The sequence below is a fragment of the Alexandromys fortis genome, unplaced genomic scaffold, assembly GCF_014885135.2.
Source record: "Alexandromys fortis isolate MF-2015 unplaced genomic scaffold, M_Fortis_MF-2015_v1.1 scaffold_15, whole genome shotgun sequence".
Taxonomy (NCBI): domain Eukaryota; kingdom Metazoa; phylum Chordata; class Mammalia; order Rodentia; family Cricetidae; genus Alexandromys; species Alexandromys fortis.
Window position 1 is genome coordinate 7,522,194 of NW_026067911.1, and position 23,501 is coordinate 7,545,694.

The following is a 23,501-nucleotide window of genomic DNA, read 5'->3' on the forward strand; positions in this document are numbered from 1 at the left end:
TGCCCATTCATGGTGCAGTGTGACTCCCTACACAAGCTCATCCTGCTTTTTCTGTGTGTCCTGTCTCTGAATCTATAGATGACCTGAATTTAGCTCGTGTCCAGACAGATCATCCCATTCCCTATGAATTGTGTGAGTTCCTATAGCCTCAAATACATTCCTTTTGGTCTAAGTTGGTTTCTGTTTCCTTCACCCAAAGAATTCTAACACAATCGGACAGTACTCTAAGCCATCTGAAGCCCACTTCATCCATGGTCAGAATGTAAGTTTTGGGTGGTGTGAACGGTGTCTTCCTGTAGCACGGTTATCCCCTCTCCAATTTAGGGATTAGGAACAAGACACCGCTGAAGGTGTAGACACGACAATAAAACATTTAATTTGTAGACCTTGTGTGTCTCCTTTCTGACTAGAAATCTTAGTGAGAGCGTTCATTCACTCACTGACTGATATTTAATGAACACTTCCTTTATGCTAACAACTACTGGAAAGATGATAGAGAATAAAACAGAAAAGACATATAACCTTGATGATTCTGTTCTAATAGACATAACTAAAATTAAGGGCAATATACTAAATATAATCCTACTGCAGCCGGGATTACACTTTTACTTATTAGATTCATTGATTTGTCTTATGCAGAGAAGTATACTGGAGCTGAATGTGCCAAGGTGCACATGTGTAAGTCAGAGGGCAGCTTAGAAGGAACCAGTTCTCCCCTTCCAGCATGTGAATACCGGGGATTGAACTCAAGGAGTCAACCTTAGCAGCAAGCCCCTTTACACACTGAGACATTTTGCCAGCTAAGAAACGACAGTGCTCTGGTTTGTCACTTTCTAGCATGGTACCGAGCAGCCTGGCGTGCTCAGTTGAATCTTCCTTCCAGGGAAAGGTGCTGACACGGCAATGAATGCATTGTTGGCCGCACACCGTGTCCAGACTTAAGACTGGAGCACAAGAATGCAGGAGGGGAGAAGCCGAGGCGTTCTCAGGGGTAAATAAGGCCACTCTAACCGTTTCTATCACTTATTTGTCAAATGTTCAGTGCCCCCTGGGTCACAAAAAATCACTCTGTGAATGAAGAATTTTACTAGATGGTAAATATGACAGCTAATCAGAAAAAGTCAAAGTGTCAGGAACACGAATGAAAATAAGCAATAGAAGCAACACGCAACAAGAAAATGTAAAGTGTGTCTTACACAGAGTAGAAGGCACAGGGCCCAGACCTGAAGATAAGGTCAGGTCAGCCTTCCCTGATCGGGCTTCATCATCTCATCTCGCCTTTTAAGAGGTTCTAGATTATTTTATTTTTTAAAGATTGCACTTTCTTTCGTTTTCCATCCGGGTACATCCTCTCTTCTCTTGCTTCCCTGATGTTATTTCATTTCTAATGTGTCATTACACCCAGCTGTTTCCATTTCAGTTTCTATTCAGATGTCTGCCTGTCAAAGGTCACCTGGTCTCGGATACACGCCTAGATTACGGGCAAACAGAGTTTCTGATAGACATGTAGAGACAGGGTAGGTTCACCAGGAAGCGCTTGCCTTTGATCGGGAGGGGTCTGAGTGCTTAGACTCCATCTTACTGCGCTCGTGACAGTGTTTGTCCTCTGTGCTTGGAGGATAAAGAGCAAATGAATCATTTTCCCCGACATCGTAACTGGCTTCTAAATTCTTCTCTATTGAAAAGTCAGCTGAAGTCAACTTAATGGTTGCCTGCCAGTTCAAAGAGTTTGGGACCTGGTATCTGCTGAAAAGAGATTAAGCAGCCAGGCATGGATGGGCAGATGGATAAGGGATGTGTGACTGCCTAGCCGCACTCAGCACTATCTGAACACAGCAGATGGGAAGGCAGGGAGAGAAAACCTACCCTCGCTTGGGCCGTGAGTGGGGTCCTGTTTGGGCATGGCTAAGCCGAGACTATGTTCTGACAGGTGGCCTGACATAGCAGGATTTACATGGGTCTCACAGCACACAGCTGTTTCTGAATGGAAAGAAAACACTACGGAAAGTAATGGAACACTTACTCCGCGAAGATAATTCAGACACACCGGGATAAGGAAGGCTCGATTTCTATCCCCCAGCAGATTCCAGCGTCAGCAAGGAGCGTCTACTCCAGCTAACTCAGAAAAGGAACCAGCAAAGATAAAATCACTACCTCAGTACGAGAAAGAAAAGGCTGGGAGAGGCAGACTCAGGTCGTTGAAGATGGAGACCCAGCCAGAGAGGAGGAAATTATTTTAGAAAGGGAAGGGGCAGGATGGGGCTCACTAAATCTTGTGGGGTTGGCTAGAGGGAATGAATTGGAAGAAGTAACTGGAAAGGCAGGTGAGTCTGAGAAGGGCCCTGGGTACTTTGACATTGCCTTAGAAATGAGAGCTCCTCAGCCCCCTTCATAGTTAAGGCCTAAACTTTTTCTCTGATGTGACTTTCATAGATCTTAATATGTCAACATGCAGGAGTATGATCCTTCAAAAGAGAAGCCAGCTGTATAGCAATTAGTCGTCGCAGAGTGACGAATATCTATTTTATACTTACTAACAACGTGAAAACGAAGTCCAGCGAAGGTAGATGGTGGGCTCGAAGTTTGTGCATCTGCTAGAATGAACTGCACAGAGGAAACGCTGGCCAACCCAACCAGAAGGGGTAATCGGTTCTCCGAGAAAAATAGAACAGTTCCTTGGCTCTTCTGGACATCAGCCACCCAAATGGGATCTTTCATATTAATTCAGTAGCATGACCAACTTGGCCTTCTCACAGGCATCAGTGTGACCGCTGGCTGGCTGCGGGGGAAAGTTGACAGTCTCAGGTGTGGATATACAGTCTTTTGCAGTGTCCTTAGAAGACACACATAGGAAGCTTTCAACTTTATGAGAAATAATGACAAGGTAACATTTTGTTAAAGTTTATATGTGCACCTGTAAAAGTGCTTATATTACTGAGGTATGGTAGTAGGGATATGTATGTGTGTGTGTGTGTGGTTATATGTGTTCATGTGTGTGCTGGCACACATGTGTGTGGGTGTAGATGCACAGATGTGTGTCAGTGTGTGAAAACTGGAGTGTCATTCCTCAGATGCTCTTCCTGTGTTTTGAGACAGGACTGTCACAGAGCTCCTGAATGAGGTTAGGCTGGCTGATAAGCCCTATGGAACTGGAACTGCCTGACCGTCTCTTATGAAACATCGTAGCCAAATTATTAAAGACCATCAAATGTGGAAAATCATATGGTTATCTAACAGTCTTTCTTTTCACAAGAATATTACTTTCTTAAGACATAAGGAGGATTACGTTGGAAAAGACTGGCTGCAGTAATCTGGGTCTGCCGAGAAGCATAAGCAGGTACCGTGCCAACAATGGCACCTGGCTCAGCTGCACACATTGTAGGGGCTGAGGCATGGGTACCCAACAATGTAAGTCTTAGCTGTCAGCATGTTTGTCTTTTTCTGCTTTTGATTTGGGGTGCTGAGGACAGAACCCAGGGCACATGCTAAATGCACACTCACCCCAGAGCCACACTCCCAGCAAAATGTGAACTCTTGTTTTTACAATGTTAAGGGAATCCGAAGATAAGATACTGAGAAAATTCTTTGAGAATTTCATACATGACTCTGTGTTCTGTACAATGGACTTTAGTCACCAGGCTGAGACAGGACGATTGCCAGTCTGTCCTGGGGTACATAGCAAGGCTGCCTCAAAACCAAACCAATTCAAACCAAACAAAAATATAGAACCAGGTACTTGTATTACTATTCTACTCATTGGCAAGCCTAGAAAGGCAAAACTACTAAGAAATCTAGTTAGTGGTTCTTGGGAATGGGTGAGAGAAGAAAACTGATTTTAAAAATTACATTTTGTTTACATGTATGTGTGCAATTCATAGATATTGAGGTCATGGCCACTGTGGGATCCTTTCCTTCTTCACCCTGTAGGTTCCAGAGACACACCTCAGGCTTGGCGTATGTACCGATACTCTCTGAACCATCTTGCCAGTCTTGAACCAGATGTTTTAACAATCAGGGTTCAAGCCTCTCTAGAGCTCTTGGGAGATGAGCTACACCAACAGAAACAAAGGCAAGATTCCGGGAGGAGATGTGAGGACTCTCAACACCCTATGAAAACGGAAGGAGCTACTGATGGTGGTAACTCCCAACAGATGATGCTGGTCAAAGGCTACACATCAAAACACAATGAGGAAAGTGGTCACTTTAACAGGCGATGCTGCTTACATCACTGACTCAGAACAACTAAGATATCAGAGGAAAACAGAGGACGATGCCATCAGGACCTTGGCATGGAAAAACAAATAAGAATCTCTTTTTGTTAACGTAAGCCAATTAGAGGGAGAGGGCAGAGTCTGAGAAGACACTTGCATATATTACGCAAAGGACGTACTGACAATGGCAAGGGAGCCTGCAAACCAGGAAACCTAAGGGGGATCATGGGTGAGTTCTCTCCAAGTTAGAATATCCTAGTACACTTTCATGCAGTGCTTAATATCATTAGTTGCCTGACAGATACAAATTCAAATATCAATGCACTATTAATACATGACTAGAGGGGAAAAAAGAAAATTAAGTAGCTGCTGGCAGAGACATTGAGTGAGAGTCCTGTATAGAGTCGATGGAATGGAAATGGTAACACCACTGCAGAAGAGTGATAATACTGCTTTATTAACAACAAATGCATACACTTACGATATATGCAGAAAAAAAACCCTATGTCAGAATTATCCACTGTAAAGTGGTACATTCAGCTAACAGTGGGCTACTCTAACATTTACACAGGGACATGGCTGAGTAGCTAAGGCACCTGCTACTGAGGTGTGAAGGCCAGTTCAAACCCCCAGAAGCCACATAAATGCTGGCTGGGTGTTGCTGCTCGTCCATTTGTTACTCCAGGACTCAGAAGCCAGAGATGGGATCCCCATGGGCAAGCTGGCTAGCATTGCTGAGCTCTGCATTCAATTCAGGAGACCCAGACTCAGAGAATAAAGTAAAGAGCAGTGAAGACTCCTGATTGTCAGCCCTGGGCCTCCTCCACAGATACACAAGACCACCACACAGACACACATGCAAACACAACTGCACAGACACAGGCAAATACATACAAATACCTACATTTAAGAAAAAAAACCTTGAAAAAATGGAAATCTAAACATGATATAAGTTTCAAATTATTTTATTGTATCTTGGGTTGTTTTATTTATCCTGTAATGGAAAGCCTGGTAGGCAGATCTCATATCTTCACGGTAACATTAACACATATGTTGTATGATGAAAATTTCCCAGAAATGCAGTGTATTCTTGAGTGTATCTCACCATTAGCTGGCATCTTTCCACCTGCAGAGTCCCTGCCCTGTCTCTTTCCTCCACCAGCTGAATTCTGCTTGGCCAAGAAGTGTTTTTAGTTTGCAGGCAAATGGATGGAAATAGAAAACACCATCCTGAGTGAGGTAAGCCAGACCCAAAAAGAGGAACATGGGATGTACTCACTCATATTTGGTTTCTAGCCATAAATAAAGGACAGTGAGCCTATAATTCGGGTTCTTAGAGAAGCTAAATAAGAAGGAGAACCCAAAGAAAAACATATAGGCATCCTCCTGAATATTAACCTTCATCAGGCGATGAAAGGAGACAGAGACAGAGACCCACATTGGAGCACCGGACTGAAATCTCAAGGTCCAAATCAGGAGCACCAGGAGAGCGAGCACGAGCAAGGAACTCAGGACCGCGAGGGGTGCACCCACACACTGAGACAATGGGGATGTCCTATTGGGAACTCACCAAGGCCAGCTGGCCTGGGTCTGAAAAAGCCTGGGTTAAAACCGGTCTCGCTGAACATAGTGGACAATGAGGACTACTGAGACCTCAAGAACAATGGCAATGGGTTTTTAATCCTACTGTACCTATTGGTTTAGTGGGAGACTAGGCAGTTTCGTGGATGCTCACCTTACTAGACCTGGATGGAGGTGGGTGGTCCTTGGACTTCCCACAGGACAGGGAACCCTGATTGCTCTTTGGGCTGACAAGGGGAGGGAAAGGGGAGGCGGCAGTGGGGAAGAGACAGAAATCTTTAATAAATAAATAAAAAAAACCCTGTAAGTATCACTTATTCTGCTCAAACATCGCCTACATTAAAATTGCTTAGAATATTATTTTTTTTTAACCCATCAAGTGCACAAAAATACGAGTGTAGGAAAAGTTTTCCGGTCTTGCAGCCACTCTCAAATAATCACTAAGAGGCCTAATATTAGTTACAAATGCTCGGCCAGTAGCTCAGTCTTGTTACTAACTAGCTCTTAACCTGTTTCTATTAATCTATGTGCTGCCCCAAGGCTTGTGGCTTTTACCTCTGTCCCATTTTGTGTGTCTGACTAGCTCTCTATCTGGCTGGTGACTCCCTGAGTACACCCTTCTTCATCCCTGCATCCTCCTTAGATTGGTTGTCCTGCTTATACTTCCTGCCTGGCTATCGGCCAGGCAGCTTTTTATTAACAATGATGGCAATACATATTTACAGTGTATAAGGCCTGTTCCAAGCGTATGAGTAAGCGAATGATTGCAGGAAATGATGAGTTCTGGGCAACTACATTACATCATAAAGTCATGAAGGACAAAGAACTGTTGGCCTTCTTAGGAGCCTTCCCTGGAAAGAAAAGAACGTACATAAACTCACGGCTCTATGTCCAGGTCAGTGCTGGCTTCTTCTGGGGAAGAGCATACAACTTTATTTATTAAACAATCCATTTCTCCAGAAAATTAAAAAAAAACAAAAACCACCCAACTATCCAGGGTAAGACTGTAGTAAAACCAAGAGACGTGCATGTACACATCTCATCTGGGGTAGCAGAGAACTGACAGAGAGGTCTGACTCTGTCAGAGGAGGAGAATCAGAAGCGAACAGTTATCAAAGCTGTGTAAGAGATAAAGGCTACCATCTTGGTCTCCTGCCTCCTTCGGCCAGGCCAGCGTTATATCTCGCCCCCAGTTTTTTAACTTATAAACTTTATTAACTTACATCATGCACGTGTTGCTCCTTAAAGGATAAAATTAAAACAAGGCATCTTCTGTAAAGCAAATAGATTTATTGTGCACTTCATGTACATTGGGATGTTCTCGCATAATATAATACAAGGGATAAAATAAACTTTACACTGTGAAATTCAATGTACATTTTAGGTTATTTATACACCCCACACAGAGCGAACAATAGAAGGAAAGCATTTGTCTGCCACTGTATTTGTGGAACGTGTTGATGGAGGGCATTAAGCAAAACAAACAGTTGCATAGCCAAACAGCACGGACAACTCGCTCCTGTCTCTGAAGTAAGGGGCTGTTTTTGATTGAGGAATCTGGTAGGGGCAGGAGAGGAAGGAACAAAAGGTATTCGCTGTACACCGCAGGGCGCTGACTTCCGGTCCCCTTTCTCCCCACATTTTCCTGGACCCCCTCCAGATGTTCACTTTTCTGACATTTTTACCACTTCTCCTGCCAGTGGCACTGACCTTCAGCACGGGGTGTGTGAAGGAAAACGATACAAAAGCATCACAAACACGCGACATCCCAAACTGCCGATTTACAAAATTTAAACATTTGACTTTCAAAAATAGCTATTTATTATTTATTTGTGGGACTGTTTCTTAGCTTTGTGATAGAGCAAAAGCCATTGCTTTTCCCCAGTGTGGCACTGTCCACCCCCATCCCAAACTGGACAAGCACAGGGGGGGTGGCTGCGTCACTCTGGTCAGCCCGATCCTCACACCAGAAGCCATTTTTGTTCCATCAAAACTCCTTGAGGAGTACTTATGAGAACCCTAGTTTTCCAACAGGCTCCCCTCCTACCAACTTTTCCAGGGGTGTGAAGATGGAGACAAAAAACACTTGCAGAATACAGATTCCCCTCTGCGATGAGCCCTTTGCCCTTTGGTCACAAGGTGCAATTTTGTAAAAGCAATAAAATTAAATAAATACAATTTCAATAATTCAAGAGTAATAGACAAACTGGCAGCTTTCGTGGTTCTCTTCCTTAGAAAGAAAAAAAAAAGGTACACCTAATAAGAAGGCAGAGGTTCCTCTTCTATGGCAAATGTAGTGTGTGTGAGATGGAGTCACACTGGTCCTAATAACAGGGTACTATCGACAGATTCAGAAACACTTCCTAGGCTGCCTTGCAAGAGTCCTGTTAAGTGTCATTAATCAACGTCCCATAGGGACAAGAATTCAATCCTTGGGACATTCACATTTGACTTGTCAGTATCAACCATGCCATCACCTTGACTTTGAGTGACTTCATCAGCTATCCCTCTTCCTGGTTATGACTGGCGGGCGACACACAGGAAATGAGTTTGGCTGACATTGAAAAACAAAGCAAGGAAAGGCTTTCACAAAGACTGGCGAGAGAAACACACAGCACAAGCAGTTACACATCTGAGCTTCCACGAACAACACTACTCGTGCCTTTCCCCCACGCGACGACCATGACTGGCCTCTCACTAAAACATTCCAAAGTTTTCAGTAGTAGCAATGGTTTTGTGCTCAATTTCCAAAATCTCTTTCCCCATCCCCCCCCCCCCCCCCTTAGCAACAGTATGAGGAGAGCACAGAATCTCCAAGACCCGGGAGATGAACAGGACTACAGTGCTCAAGGATCAAACCGCCCTTGGCTTCTATACCATCCATCTAAACTGCTCCATGTTCCTGATGCCGATGCCTCCCATACCTTGGCACCCAGCCATCCTATGTGCAATTGTGCGAAGGTGAAAACAGGAAAAAGAATGTGGCCAGGACCGTGCAAGCCCACCAGGTCTATCAATGCGCTCTGACTAACGGTTAGTGGTGTCATCTGTGATGGACAGCACACTGGACATCCAAGAACATCCATCCCAGCAAGTCATTCAAATGTGCCCAGTTGGTTCTGACCGGGGCTAATTTGATTACGCAGTAACTGGCAAGTGGAAATAGCTCAGAGAAGTGAACATTCAATTACAATGAGAGATTACATTTCATTCAGCTGAAGGAGGCGAAGGCCGCCGGTGAATGATTCAGGGACCAGAGTCATCCTTAGCTGGACCTGGAGCCTCTGTCTGCACATGTGCCCCCGGGCACTAACTGCTCTGTCCCTGAGAATGTCCAAGCTTCAGGAATGGTGGTCCATCTACTGGCAGGTGGGATGACAGGCGGGTAGAAGATGGCTCAGAGCCTCTGTGGATGTCGAGCTCTTCCGCCTGTAGTCAAGAGTGGCCAGCGTCTGCCTGCTCTGTCATTCGGCCTTACACGGATGGTGCTTGCCTGGATTTAAACTGCCAGAGTGACTCTTACACCATGGAAAACTTGTCACCAAGTCATTTGTTCACCTCCATGTGGCATCAACACAGAAACTCATCTAACGCTGAAGGTTAGCAGACAAGAAACAGTTGCAAGAATTGCTTTATTGAGTAACATCTTTAAATACACAAGAACCAGGCACACCAGACAAAGCGATGGGACTGAGTACACACCACAACGCAGGAAACAATAAATACGGAACACTGCCTTTGCGGAGACACCTGACTGTGGCACATGCACATTTACAGAATGGGAAAATACTCAAAACCGGGTTTGGTTGTATCGAGGAGCTGCAGTTCACATCTGCATTTATTCGGTGTGGCGGAGACTGCTTCAGCATGGGGTTACGCTGAGAAGGGCAGCCTTACTGGGTAGGCACATGACAGTACGTCAGGACACAGTACTGAGGGAGTCACAGTCTGGCCAGCACATCCTCCGGTGTCCTGCTTCCATCTGGCAGCTGGATGGCCATTCTGACCACAATGCCTTCTGTTTCACAGAAGGGGAAACTGAAAAAAAAATATATATATTTTTCTTGTAATAACAGTTTTAAGACCTTATAAAAGAAAATTATTCTACCAAACACTTACCTTCTATCACATTTTTTGCAGACACAGATGTAATACTTCGTTTTCCTAAGAGATATTATGAGCTTGCTTGTGTGTGTGTGTGTGTGTGTGGGGGGGGTGTTGCACCATCACAACCAAGTATTTGGAGGAGTGTTTCTGAGTGACTTTGGATTGACCATTCATCCGACCTCACAGAAGGATGTTTAGTGTTAGAAGATACTTGTTAATGATGGTTAATTTGTCAAATCCCTAAACTAGACCACTGAAGACAAGAGGAGCAGAGATGGAGATGCCAGCTTGCCTGAGTGCGACCGTCACCACAAGTCAGGCCTTCTACAAAGTCGCTGGACATTAGACAAGCTGCTTAATGAAATCTCCAGTTTATTTAGACATGGACAAGTGCCTGTGAGGGACACCCAAGGCATACACATGAGCTCCTGCTATTTCTCCACCCACTTTTTCCTATGCAGTGAAGCCTCCTTTGAGATGGAGGATAAAAAGAGCTATTTAATAAAAAAAATACTAGTGATCTGAACTTAATATATGGCCTCTATATCCTGCCCCTAAATATGGAACTAAGTAAATGATAGCCTAAACCCTTCACCATGGTCCACACCTGTTCATGATACATGCAAAACTACTAGATTTCTATCAGTTATTATAATAAAACTTGACTAACAATTTAAATCCATGGTCTGTTTCTGGGTGAAACAGGCAAACTAACATTTGCCAACTATCCGCTAGGCACAGCCTACTGTTTCAAAACCAAAGAGTGAATACTTAGAAAACAGTCCTGTTTTCCACCAGAAATCTCCTGGGGGAGGGAAAAATACAGGAAAAAATTCTTAGTCTAGAACTGATAGATGATATATTCATCTGTTCATCCTCTTATCCAATACATTTTTGCAAAAGACTGCCACAGGTTCAAATAGGATTAAGCACATGAGCTCAGCATCGACTACACACATCCCTTCAGTCTACCATTTTGAGGGGAAAAAGGGAGAGGAAATAAAGAGTAAATAGATCAATCGTCTATGTATGTATCACCAACTATATACTATCTGTCGCCCACTGTCTCTGTCTATCGCTATTACCTGTCATCTTCTACCTATCCATCTATGACTATTACCTATCATCTGAGCAATGTATCAACACATACAATGTCTATTATGTATCTACATAGATTAGCATATCTATCCACTGTCTATTACCTATTAGCTATCCGATCCTCAGTCTTTGCATCTGTATATGGATCTATCAATTCTTTGTTACATAGGTGCTTTGGGCAGGTGCTAGCGTTTGGAGACCTCAAACTGAGCAGACTAGCTGGGATGAAATCCCTGAATGCATGCCTAGGGGAGGAGCCCAAAAGGCCTTAAGAGCACCAGGAAGATGGGATTTTAACTTATGGTTCCTTCATTCTCCCCACTGCCTTCTTACCTCTCACAAGGGCGTTTCCTTCTTGTAGTTGAAGCTGGGATCAGAGCCCTCAATCTGGAGCTTCAGGGCTTGTTTAAGGTTCAGCTCTGTCTCCGAGGGAGGGAAGCCCTCCAGCACCTCTGGATGCCCTCGCTCCTGCACTGTTCGCGGGACGGAGACCCTGCCCAGGAATACCTGGTTGCTCTGCAGATGGTAATTGGGGTTCGTCATTATCCCATTCCTCTTCTTCTGCTCACCACTCTGCTGGTGGATGAGAAACTGCGGCTGGGTGCGGCTGCCATCCTGAGCTACAATTTTACACTGAGATTCCCCTGGCGTCTGTTTAGGTGGGCTACTCCCAGATTTAGCAACAGGTCCTCTTTTGTCAAACTGGGTCATTTCATATTCTAGAACCTTTGGCTGTGAGGAATTATTTTGTTTAGCCTTCTTCCCAGCTGACCCAGATTTGCTGGAGTTTTCTGATTTGCCTCCTTTATTTGATTTTGTTGACTTCAGACTTGGTTTGACTTGGCTCCACTCAAACTCACTACTGGGGGAATTATGGCTGTGTCCTAAGGACTGGGTTGTGGAAGAAGGGGACACGACCGACTGCCTGCTGCGGCTGCGCGGTAGCGAGTGCTGCTGGATCTGCTCCGTGAATGACAGGCTGTGGAAGCTGTCAATGGGCACCGTTTGAGCGGTGGCTGTGGAGGACGTTGTTCTCAGGGAGGAATTTTTGGAGCTTTTCAGGGAATTGTTGGACAGGGACGATTTCTGCCGATCCACAGTCGAGTCTGGAGACTCTGATGGAGAGCTGAAGGCATGAGCTGGCCCATTGGGCAGGCTCCGGAGGGAAGGCTGCAAGTCACCTCCACCAGTCCCCCCAGAACTGTTGGACCTGATGGTCAGAGACTGCATCTTGGTGGGTGCCGACTGCGGAGGCTTCTGTTCCATTGTGTGGACAGGGGAAGGGGAACAGCCATTCAGACTGGAAGCACCGTATTTTTCTAACAACTTAATGATCTGAGAATGCCCGTTTTTGGCTGCTACTCTCATGGCAGTACGTCCAAACTGGTCGGCGTGATTGGGGTCAGCGCCGTGCTCCAGCAACACCTGCACCACATCCACATGTCCCTCCTGGGCCGCGATGCAGAGGGCCGTGGCGCCTTGGTTGCATGTGTGGTCCACCACGGCGCCATGCTCTATCAGAAGCTGGACTACTTTGACGTGGCCCTGCCAGGCTGCAGACTGCAGAGCCGAGCGCTTCTCATTGTCTGCTGCATTGACGTCGGCATGGCAGGCGATCAGCACCCGGACCATCTCCACGTGACCCTGCCAGCAGGAGACGTGCAGCGCTGTCCGTCCTTCTGCATCGCTGGCCTCCACATTTGCACCGTTCTCCAAAAAATACTCAGCCATGGTAAGCTGGTTCTCTAAGGCCAGTATGTAAAGTGTGGGCCGCCCATCGGCATCTTTGTAGTTCACATCAGCCCCGTGGCTAAAGAGTAATTCCACGATGTCCCGGTGCCCTTCCAGAGCAGCAACGCGCAATGCATTCCTGCCATCATAGCCTCTCTGGTCTATGTTGGATTTGTTCTCCAGCAGGATCTGGACACAGTCATAATGGCCTTCCTGTGAGGCCAAAATGAAGGGGATGCGCCCGTCGTTGTCAATCTCATTTGTTCTAGCACCTTGTTCGATTAGAGCTTCACATATTAACCTGTGACCCTCAAAAGCTGCCATGTGGAGAGGCGTCCAGCCAGCATCATCTCGGTGGCTCTCGTCCAAGCCTCTGTCCAGGAGAGTGCGCACCACCTCCACATTGCCCTGTGCTGAAGCTATGCTGAGGACTGTCCGGCCTTCACTGTCGATGCTGTCCACGGCTGCGCCCCAGAACAGAAGCGTGTTGACCACAGAAGCGTGCCCCATGGAAGCTGCAGCCAGCAGGGGCGTCCGCCCGTTGTTATCCGTGTGATCCACATCTGCTCCTCCTTCGAGAAGCAGGTCCACCACATCCACATGGCCCTCGTAGGCTGCCACCAGCAGAGGCGTCATTCCATCCTTGTCACAGTGATCGACCTCAGCCCCTCGGTCAATCAAGAGGCTCACAACTGACGCGTGCCCTTTGCTTGCAGGCACACAGAGTGCAGCCACTGAGAGAGCTGTTCTGCCATCCACGTCCTCGTGGTTGACCTCCGCACCATGGTCCAGCAGGTGCTCAACGATCTCTCTGTGACCCATGTATGCTGCAGCTATCAGCGCAGTCCGCCCCTCGTTGTCAGCCTTGTTGACCTCGGCACCATGCTGTAGCAGGTTCAGGACGATGTCCTCATGGCCACCCCAGGCTGCTGCCCGCAGAGCCGTCCGGCTGTCCGCATCTGCACAGTCCACCTTTACGCCAGCGTAAAGCAGGGCAGACACCACCTCAGTGTGGCCCCCCCAAGCAGCAGACCTCAGCGCTGTCCAACCATCCTGATCGGTATGATTAATGTTGGCTCCACACCCAATCAAACAGTTAACCACCTTCGTGTGTCCTTGTCTAGCAGCTAGCGTGAGTGGAGTGTGTCCATGGGAATCTTCGATCTCCAAATCAGCTCCCCTGGAGACCAGCAAATTCACAACATCCAGACTGCCACTGTACGCGGCATTGGCCAGGAGAGTCCTCCCGTTGGAATCACACTGGTTGACAGAAGCCCCATTATCCAGCAATGTCCGAATGGAGTCCTCTCTCTCGAGGGCTTGCCGGACGATGCAGGAAGTGCGATCATCCTCGCTGTTGACATGGGCGCCGGCTCGGATCAGCAGCTGCAGCACCTCTTGTTCCTTGGGTATCAAGGTGGACAGAGAGTCTTTGACTGGGGTGCCATTCCAGATCATCCACAGGGCCAGTTCGGCTGGCTCCAACTGCAAGTTTGAATTAATCAAGTGCAAGGCAAACTCTTGTGCTTCCAGTGGGGTCAGGTTCCGGGCCTGGCAGGTGTAGCTCATGGCCAGCATCCTGTGCCCTTCTGCTGCGTTACACAGGTACTTCTGGGTGCAGTGCTTCACATCCAGGAGCCACTCGGCAAAGCTGTGGTGAAACAGGATCTTTGTGCTGCCCAGCCCATCCACCAAGAGCTTGGAGAGGACATCCAGCTTGCGCTGGAAGTCTTCCAAGGTTAGAGACATATTTTTGGTCCACACAGCATGGTATAATTCTGTCATGGTCAGGGGCCGGCAGGCTGCAAGGATCACGTTCAGGATGGGCTGGACTTTGGCAAACTGTTTTCGGACAAAAAGTCTCTGGCAGAGCCAGAGATAGAGACCATTCAGAGTTCCTGGGATGTCGCGGATCTCTCGGAGCATGATGAAATTCTCCACAACCCCGTCCAGCACACGCTCTAGATACAGGAAGCACCCGCTGCTCTTGATGTGCAGCTGGTTCAGAGTCTCCGCCGTCTCCTTGGTGAGGTGCTGCCGAAGAGCCTCCTCTTGATCCAGGCGGTGGAGGATGTACTGCTGTACGTCCTTGACGATGTATGCCTTCCGAAGGTCGTCCAAACTGATCTTCCGGAAACCTGCAGAAGACGGCCAGGCTGAGTAAGTAGAATACAGAGGTGGGCGCGTGTGTGAAGAGAGTGGACCAAGGCAAATAACCTGACTCACGGCTTAATACTAATAAGAGGATCTACCACTACTGCTGGTATGGAAACACATAAACAACAAAGCAATGAGGAGCTGTCTTGCAGCTCGATGCCGATTTCAACCCCTGTGCAAGAAGCACTAAGTGAAAACAGACAGACACACACAGCTACAGAAGTACCTCGTGAAGACACTGAATATCAGAGATGTGAGAGCCAAATAGGTCTGTTTTTACAGGATGATCTTTTTCACAAAAATAATAGCTATTTCTGCCCATCTGTTTGACTATGTATCAGCCCTGATGTGAACGGTTTATATCAAAACAGTAACACTAGTCACTCTCTTTATACTACATTGCTTTATGATATTAAATTAAAATAATTAAATCTGAAGACTGTCAAGAAATAGCTGGAACCAATTAAGATGCAAATTTCGAAATTACATTTGCAAAATTCTAGCACTGTAAAAAAAGACACTGAAAGTCAAACAAAGCTAAAAGCACATGGTGGTGGTTACTCTAATATCTTCAAAGCAGACTATGACAACAGCTTCTAAAGCAACCGTTCTCAACCTGTGGGTCGTGACCCCTTTGGGGGTCACATATCAGATATCTTGCAGATCAGATATCTACACGACGATTCATAACAGTAACAAAATTACAGTTATGAAGTAGCAATGAAATAATTTTATAGTTGGGGGTTTGCAACATGAGGAACTGCATTAAAGGGTCTCAGCATTAGGAAGGTTGAGGACCACTGCTCTAAACGGACATCAGTGTACAGACCTGGATTTGTTAGCTAACTGTTTGCCTCATGAAAGTAAAGGCTACCGATAAACTCATCAAGGTTGATGTGTGTTAGGAATGGCCATCCCCAAACCACTCAAGAGCAGAGCAGGCAAGGATGCAGACCCTTTGAGATAAAAGACACTCCAGAAGGGACCATGGCATGTCTGATAGCAGCAGCAGCCTCAGGGACATAGATCCATGCTGTGCTGGGGATTACGAGAAAAAGGAGGTCCACACAGGGCTGGGTGAGTGTGGCTAAGTTGAAAGTGAGCCCCACATCTGCCTTGACCAACAGCACTGGGCCACTATCACAGGTCTGGAAAGAAGACTGACCACTTCACTACCCGAACCCAAGGCTGAAATACCTGAGGGCATTTTTTGTTTTGAAAAGTACAATCTGCCAACAACAGACAAGATAAAATAACACATGTGCAGTGCGCTACATTTATAGAGTGGTACCTATAACACACACCACACACACACTACCTAAACCCTCCATATCAAAAGACAAACTCTAAAAGAGGCTGAACAACAAGGAAGATTTAGAATTGAGTTTGGCCTAAGTCTGACCTCTCCCACATTCCCAGCCATGTTAGCATGTACTTCACAGTACAGTCTTGGCCATGTTACTGCCTAGTGTGTATTCCCTCGAGCTTTTCTTCCATAAGGTGACTAATAACCTCACGTGTGTGCCTCACGTTGTAACCCTTTAGAAAACACATTTCGACCAAAGTACATTTGAAAAAAAAAAAGAAAAGAGCCAGACAGTGGTGGCACACATCTTTGATCCTAGCACTTGGGAAGCAGAGGCAGGTGGACCTCTGTGAGTTCAAGGCCAGCCTGGTCTACAAAGTGAGTTCCAGGACAGCCAAGGCTACGCTGAGAAACTCTTACCTTGAAAACCAGAAACAAACAAACAAATCAAAAACCCCACACTTTATTTTGCTTTCATTTAGTGGCTATATTTTAAGTGTCAGAGTTTTGTAAGCATAATTATTTTAATTTGATAACAACATAAAATAAACCCTTCCAACCTAAAGGAAGGCTGAGCACACGGCCAGGAATGTCTGGCACCCCACATACCCTAACCGTTTGATATGACTAGTCCCCAAAGCTCTTGTATGTTCACTTCCCTGTTGTTTATAAAGTCATTACTACAGTTTAGGGGAAAAAGGAACCCACCTGGGGAGGTGATTTATGCCTATGATCCCAGGACTGGGAAGCTGAGGCAGGAAGATTATGAATTTTAGGCCAGTCTGGGGTACAAAGTAAGTTCTAGGCCTATGGCTAATAAATAAAACATCACTAAAGTGGTATGTAATAATGTTTTAAAAGTTTCCAAAGTGATGTGCACACAGGCTGATCTATGTCGAAGATTATATAACCCATTACGCATAAATATCTGTAATTTAAGCTAATTAACTAAGATCATCTGATGAAAACTTGAGATAGAAAAGCCTCCACAGTGCCAGGCCTGATGTGTTCAAAGTGGGCTAAAGAAAAAGCACTGAGTCAGCGTCCTTGTGTATGGCAGAACTGGGGACTGAGTGCTGGGCCAGGGCCTTTCTCCTTGGGCTACATGCACTTTCATTCCTCACTCACACAGCTGTCCTGTACACGGTGACCAAGGGGTCAGCATCAGGGCTTTGTGTGATGCTGACAGAGCACGGACTGGATGCTCCACAGAGGGAATCGAAATACTTACACTTGAAGCATGATCTTTCCTAAATTTAAGGAGTGATGTGGATTTAAGAATTTATATTTGCCCCCAGCAACAGTTATGTTCAATTAAGACATGATTAAGAGCACGGGGCAGGCAGCTTGTGCCAACAATCCTAGCCCCAGGGAGGCAGAAGCAGGAAGACTGCCGCCGATTCAAGGTCCACACGGGAAGGCCCATTGCAGTCAGGGTGAGACTTAGCGGCAAAAACAGAAGAGAAATAAGAGCAGAGGTTTAGTAGTGCTCAGTAGTGCAAGCTGGGCCGGCACGCGCAAAGCTCTGGGCTGAGCTGCAGTGCACACGCATGCACGCACGCGCGCACCCACACACACAGAACTCAGTCTGTCCGCTGACCACCAACCTTGAGAACTGAAAATGACTTCACTTATTTATTGGGGGGCTGGGGATGGAACTGAGCCCCACACTCATGTAAGGGTCATTCCCAGAGCCAACGCCTTCTCTTTTGAGTCTCTCACTGGCCTGGAACTCACTATGTATGCTAGGCTGCCTGGCCAGTGAGCCTCAAAGGCCCTCCTATCTCGGCCTCTCCAGTAGGGAGCTTATCACACCCTGCTTTTTTATGTGGGTCCTACAGCAGGTGCTCCACCAATGAACCATCTACAGGCCCATTAAACCACTTTTCTATCTTTGGTAAAATATTTCAGTGGGTATGACACTGCTTGGCATTGGCTAAACAAATGGGCTTGAGTCTCTTCTACAGTCAGTGCACAGTCGGTACTCTGATAGGGCCTGTCCCCATGCTTACAGACAGGAGTTCACATGGTCAGAACCCTTCTGGGATCCCAGTCTGCGCTCACACAGTGAGCACCCTGTTTTCTTGGAGACTACATCCTACTGAGGGGATGGCTAGTAAATATACACATGCCATCCAGAAAAATTTTCAGTGATACTGCATTCATGAAAGAAATGAAACCAGACAGAGTGACTGTGCAGGAGGGAGCCACAAATAAACAAGAATGGAGAACTGGGTGGTCACCTAAGTGGGAAGATGGCAAGAAGTTCAAGGGATGGGCATTTAGCAGACCATCATACGCAAACCGTAATGCAGAAGAGGCAACCTGACTTTGCAAACGCTGGCTGAAGACAATGTAGAGGGAGGCCTTACGCTGAGGCAGGCATGGGAATCACTGCGTGCATGGAAGACTGTAATACAGCAGAAGTAACCCAGGACCATGATGGTCACACTTCCTAACTCAGCAAGTCCAAACGGACTGGTGGACAGACGGTCATTGACCAAGCCTTTCTGCAACTGAAGTTGAGTATCTCATCCAAAATGGCCGGGATGGGAAGTAGTTACATCTTCTCAGATTTGGAATATCTGCTTATACATAAGGAGAACAGAACCCACCTCCCAGCACAGAACCCATCTGTGTCACATGAACATTATCCACACATCCCGAAGTACAGGTGATATTTTAAGTACCACACAAAACACAATCTCGACCTGGAATTCTCCTTGGACGCACTCAGTTTTTGGATTTTGGAGCACTGTGGGCTTTAAGGGTCAGATGAGAGGATCAGCCCGCAGTGAAAGCACAAGGAACTGAGGACAAAAGGGATGAAGAGGAGGCCATCATCTCACTGGATTTCTGTTACTGTGATGAAACACTATGACCAAAAACAACTTGGGAAAGAAGGGTTTATTTCATCTCATAGCTTGTCCACCATCATCCAGAGAACTCAGGGCCGGAAACTGGAGGCAGGAGCTGACCCAAGAGACCACCAAACAACACTACTTACTGCCTTGTTACCCTGGCTTGCTCAGCCTGTTTCCTTTATACAACTGGGACCATCTGCACTAGCCACAGAGGACTGAGCCCTCTAACATCAATCATCCATCAAGAAACTGCCCTCCAGTTGCCTGCATACCTGCCAATCTTGTCTCAGGTTCCAGGTGAGGTTCCATCTCTCCAAAGGTCTCTAGCCAGCACACTTGTTCACAGCCAAAAACACCCAACAGTTGAGGTCAACGACCCAAAGATTTCAGGTCAAAACTGAATTTTATTAACAAATTAAAACTGAGATGACTAGAATAAGAGAATGTGTAGGAAGCCCTTACCATGCCTCAGGCACATCTAACCTCAGAGGATCCCACATTACAGACAGGAAATGGGAGGTCAGGCAAGCGGCCTGAGGTCACACAGTCAGCAGTGAGCACTAACACGTAGACATTGTAGTGAGTCATTTGTGCAAACAGAAGGCTATATAGCTTGGGGCTGGAGTGATACTCAGGGGTGATGGCATGCACAGCTTTTGCAGGGGAGCTGAGTTTGGTTCCCAGCATCTCCACTAGGTCACTCACAACTGTCTGTAACTCTACTTAGAGGAACTCAAGTTCATACACATTCATATACACTTCAAAATGAAACTTAAAGTTCATAAGGTATATTGAACACAAAATGAGCTGATGATACTGGGTGACTTGGACAGGGAGAGAAGAGGCCATGCCCTCAGCCATACACAGGAGCTGTGGCATAGCACTGGCTGTGGTCACTGCTGTGGCCTTATCATGTGCGCTCCCTTTGTCACGACAGGGCTAAGTCGAGCAGTTCATAGAATCCAAGGCCACAGCAGTGAAGTGCTGGGTTTAACCCTGTCATGACAAAGGGATGAATGTGAGGACCTCTGGCAGGACTTCATGGACCACAGGGAGATACTGACCAATGACCGATGAGCTGGTACTGAAAAACAGCACAGCTCATCGCTACGTTAGGTCTCACATGGGAAGTAGGGAAAGAGCGTTTTTTCGTATGTTCTCACATTTTTGTGTGTGTACACACATGTGGAGGCCAAGGAATAACTTTGGGTGCTACTCATCCTCAGGAGTCAGCCATCTTTTTTCTGAGACACAGTCTAGGCTAGGCTGGTGGGACAGTGAGCTAGCTGTAGGGGTCTGACTGTCTGTCTCCCCAGTACTGGATCAGAAGCTTGTGCCAGCACGCCTGGCTAGTTTTGCTAGTTGTTTTTGTGTAGGGGGGTTTTCATGCATGTATGACAAGTACTTTACTCACTGAATTATCCCCTCAGCCCAGGGTAAGAATTCTGAGAAAAGCTAATGTAAGTGACTCTACAACACATCATGCCTTATTAACAAGATCCTAAGGTATGGTGGCGAGAGGCTGAGAGGGTGTATGCAGCAGTTAGGCCTCCATCTGCCTACTCTGTCCCTAGAAGAAACCCAGCCTGGGCTCGGTCTTAGAACACACAACTCTGGGCGACACGCAGTCTTGCTCACCAGTGAACATTTTAGTGACCGCTCTGCTTTGCTTCCGGGCGGAGCAGAGGAGCAGTAGCCATGGGGGAAAGAACTCGTGGTGACCAGCCAAGAGCTCTGCCACAGTCCCGGAGAGGCTGGGTGATGTCTGCTCCCCTTCCATCACATTGCAGCCTTCGTCCACGGAGTCAACCAGCAGGTAGAGGCTCTGTGAGGGCGGCTTCATCCCCAGGAGCGGGAGCAGCACACACCTGTAAGACAGCCAGAGAGCAGGGCAATGTTACTGACAGGGCACTGGCATTCACAGTATGCATGTTGGCATTATTGGTTAGAATGTCCTAAGAATAGAGATTTCAGATAAAAATGCATCCTCTAAGTAGTTCGCTTCCCAATACGATCAGCTTCCAGTACAGTGCGTGCTGTGTGCTAGCCTGTGCATATGCTCTGACTCAGGGTAATTAAGGGTGGTAGGAACTGGATGAACCTAGATTTCAACACCCTTCACGGTGTTTTGAGTCAGTTTTAAAATGCTTGGATTGTCCTTGTGCTGAAAAGAGACAACTCCGAGGAGCAGGCAGAAACCTATTGTTCTGGTTTGATTTTTGGTCATTTTGACACAAGCTAGGGTCACCTGGGAAGAATGAGCCTCCGCTGAGAAAAAAGACTCCATTAGACTGGTCTGTGGGCAAGTCTGGACTGCACTTTCCTGACAATCACTAATGTGGGAGGATCCATCCCAGTGTGAATGACGCCACCCTGGGCAGGTGGTCCTGGGAAGTATAAGAAAGTGGGCAGAGAAAGCCATGATGAGCAAGCCAATAGGCAGCAGTCCTCCATGGTCTCTGAGTCAGTTCCTGCCTCCATGTTCCTGCCTTCAGTTCCAGCCCTGATTCTCCTGAGTGATACTATCTGGGCCAAACACAGATTAATAAAGGCAGGTTAATTGAGTTATAAGAGCTAGCTGGGAACAAGCCTAAGCTAAAGAACAAACTTTCAAAATTAATAATGTCTCCGTGTCATTTGTCATTATTTGGGAGCTGGTAGTTCCCAAGAAAAAGCCCAACACAAGAAAGTGCTACTATATACCATCACTGACTCTACATCTGTCAAAACCACAGAACTGTACAAGAGCCACTATTACTACATGAAAACTAAAAAACATTTACATGATATAAAATATGCGAGAAAAATATAACAAGCCTCTCCTGGTAATGTGTCCCTCAGTGTGGGAGTCTGAATTCTCAGTAGTCGGCTGACTCTGCTCTTCACACACTAATGCCGAGCAAGTCAGTACACAGAAAGTCTTTGTTCAAGGGCTAGCCTGGCCAGGGCCTCCAATCCCATCATTACTCCTCAAGCTACCAAGGTCCACCCTGCCCTGGCAGCATGCTGAGCCCAACTACGGGTTTCTGTTTCCAGGCTCTGACCAATAATTGCTACTTACCCATTCCCTCCAACTCTGCGGGCCTGCCTGTGGGCCTATGAACAGGCCCTCTCGTGCCAGAGCCCTCCCTGTATGCCTACTACAATGCACGCACTCCTCCTCACCCCAGAGCTCAGCTCAGATACACTCACAGAAGCCTGGTCCCTCTGCACCCTGTAAACACACACTGCTCAAATGCCCTTAACAACTGGGACTAACCAGGTAACCCAAGGAAGCGGTCGTGTAGCATCTACCTTCCTGATCTCTAGGGAAGAGAAGGAATTGCCAGGAGAACTCACCTTTTCTCCACCAAGAGCTCACCCAGGGCCTCATGAAGACTTATGTTTGCTGGGTGAATGGATGAGTGGCCTGATATATTTATAAAACATTTGCTTATAAAGATTTTTATCCCCCAAACATAAAACGTTCACAACACTCAAGAATAAGACACCTACAACGCCAATACTGACACAGCAGTTTTCTTCATTCCCAAATGTAAACATAAACGACTCTCGGCTGGCTACTGCTGGCTTGTGGAAGTTGGCTTTATGTGACAACTTGACTGGACCACACGATGTCCACATGTGGTCTTCTCTTCTTCTGGATGTTTCTAAGGTTCAAAATAGTGGCTCTTATCCAATCAGCCAAAAGCTAACTGCATGACTACCTGAGTTGGAACATCAGTTTATTCCTTTTTTCAGGCTCAAAAGAAAAATCCGCTGTTTGGGTCTTGAGAACATGAGCTTTGCAACGAGAAATTGCACCACCACTGCCCTGATTCAGGTCAGCTTTCTAGGTCTCCTACCCGCTAGCTGCATACCTTGCAGTTCTCAGCATACATCACCATGGAGGTGAATTCTTTATAATTAACCCATGCATTACAACTTCTGTGGAGCCTTTTGAGGGCTTACTCTAAAGCCATTTACCTTACTAGTTCTGAGAATGTTCTATGTACTCTGAGGATTTCTATGTGGAATCCTTAATTGGATCTATACAGCATGTTTCTACCACCCTCCCCATTCTACAGGGAGCTGTGAGGTTACAATACTCCACAGTACTGGGGAAAAGACTCATTTTGTGATTTCTTTTAGGTTTAGTGCTTAGAATAAACAATTGAAACTATTCCCAGAGAACACACTGGACCTACAAAGGTAAGCAATGTCATATATTGTAAGACAGTATACATTGCTGCAGGGCACCTGTAATCCACAAATCCAGCAGGGCTGTTACAGCCCATGTAACAGTGGGGACTTGACCTTCTCAGACATTAGAAGTATCCTAAGAAATACCTGAGGCCAACTCTGGGAGTTCAGTTTCAATAAAGCAGAAGCAGAGTGATCTGATCCTTCCATTTCTGACAAATAAACATTTATTCTCATTGTTAGGACACTTTAGGACACGGCTGC

The 23,501-nt window shown here is 46.5% G+C and overlaps 1 protein-coding gene across 2 annotated transcripts in view; it reads right to left on the reverse strand.

Moving 5' to 3' along the window:
• Positions 1–7,062: 7,062 nt before the first annotated feature.
• The window catches only part of Ankrd50 (ankyrin repeat domain containing 50), a 33,636-nt gene continuing 17,197 nt past the window's right edge, over positions 7,063–23,501 (reverse strand). For both annotated transcript variants that reach the window (XM_050138410.1, XM_050138411.1), the window contains exons 3-5: positions 20,694–20,923; positions 11,331–14,866; positions 7,063–9,830 (exon numbers count right to left, since the gene is read on the reverse strand). In XM_050138410.1, the coding sequence (XP_049994367.1) occupies positions 11,334–14,866; positions 20,694–20,923 (3,763 nt within the window). In that variant the 3' untranslated portion in view covers positions 7,063–9,830; positions 11,331–11,333. The remainder of the gene's footprint in view (positions 9,831–11,330; positions 14,867–20,693; positions 20,924–23,501) is intronic.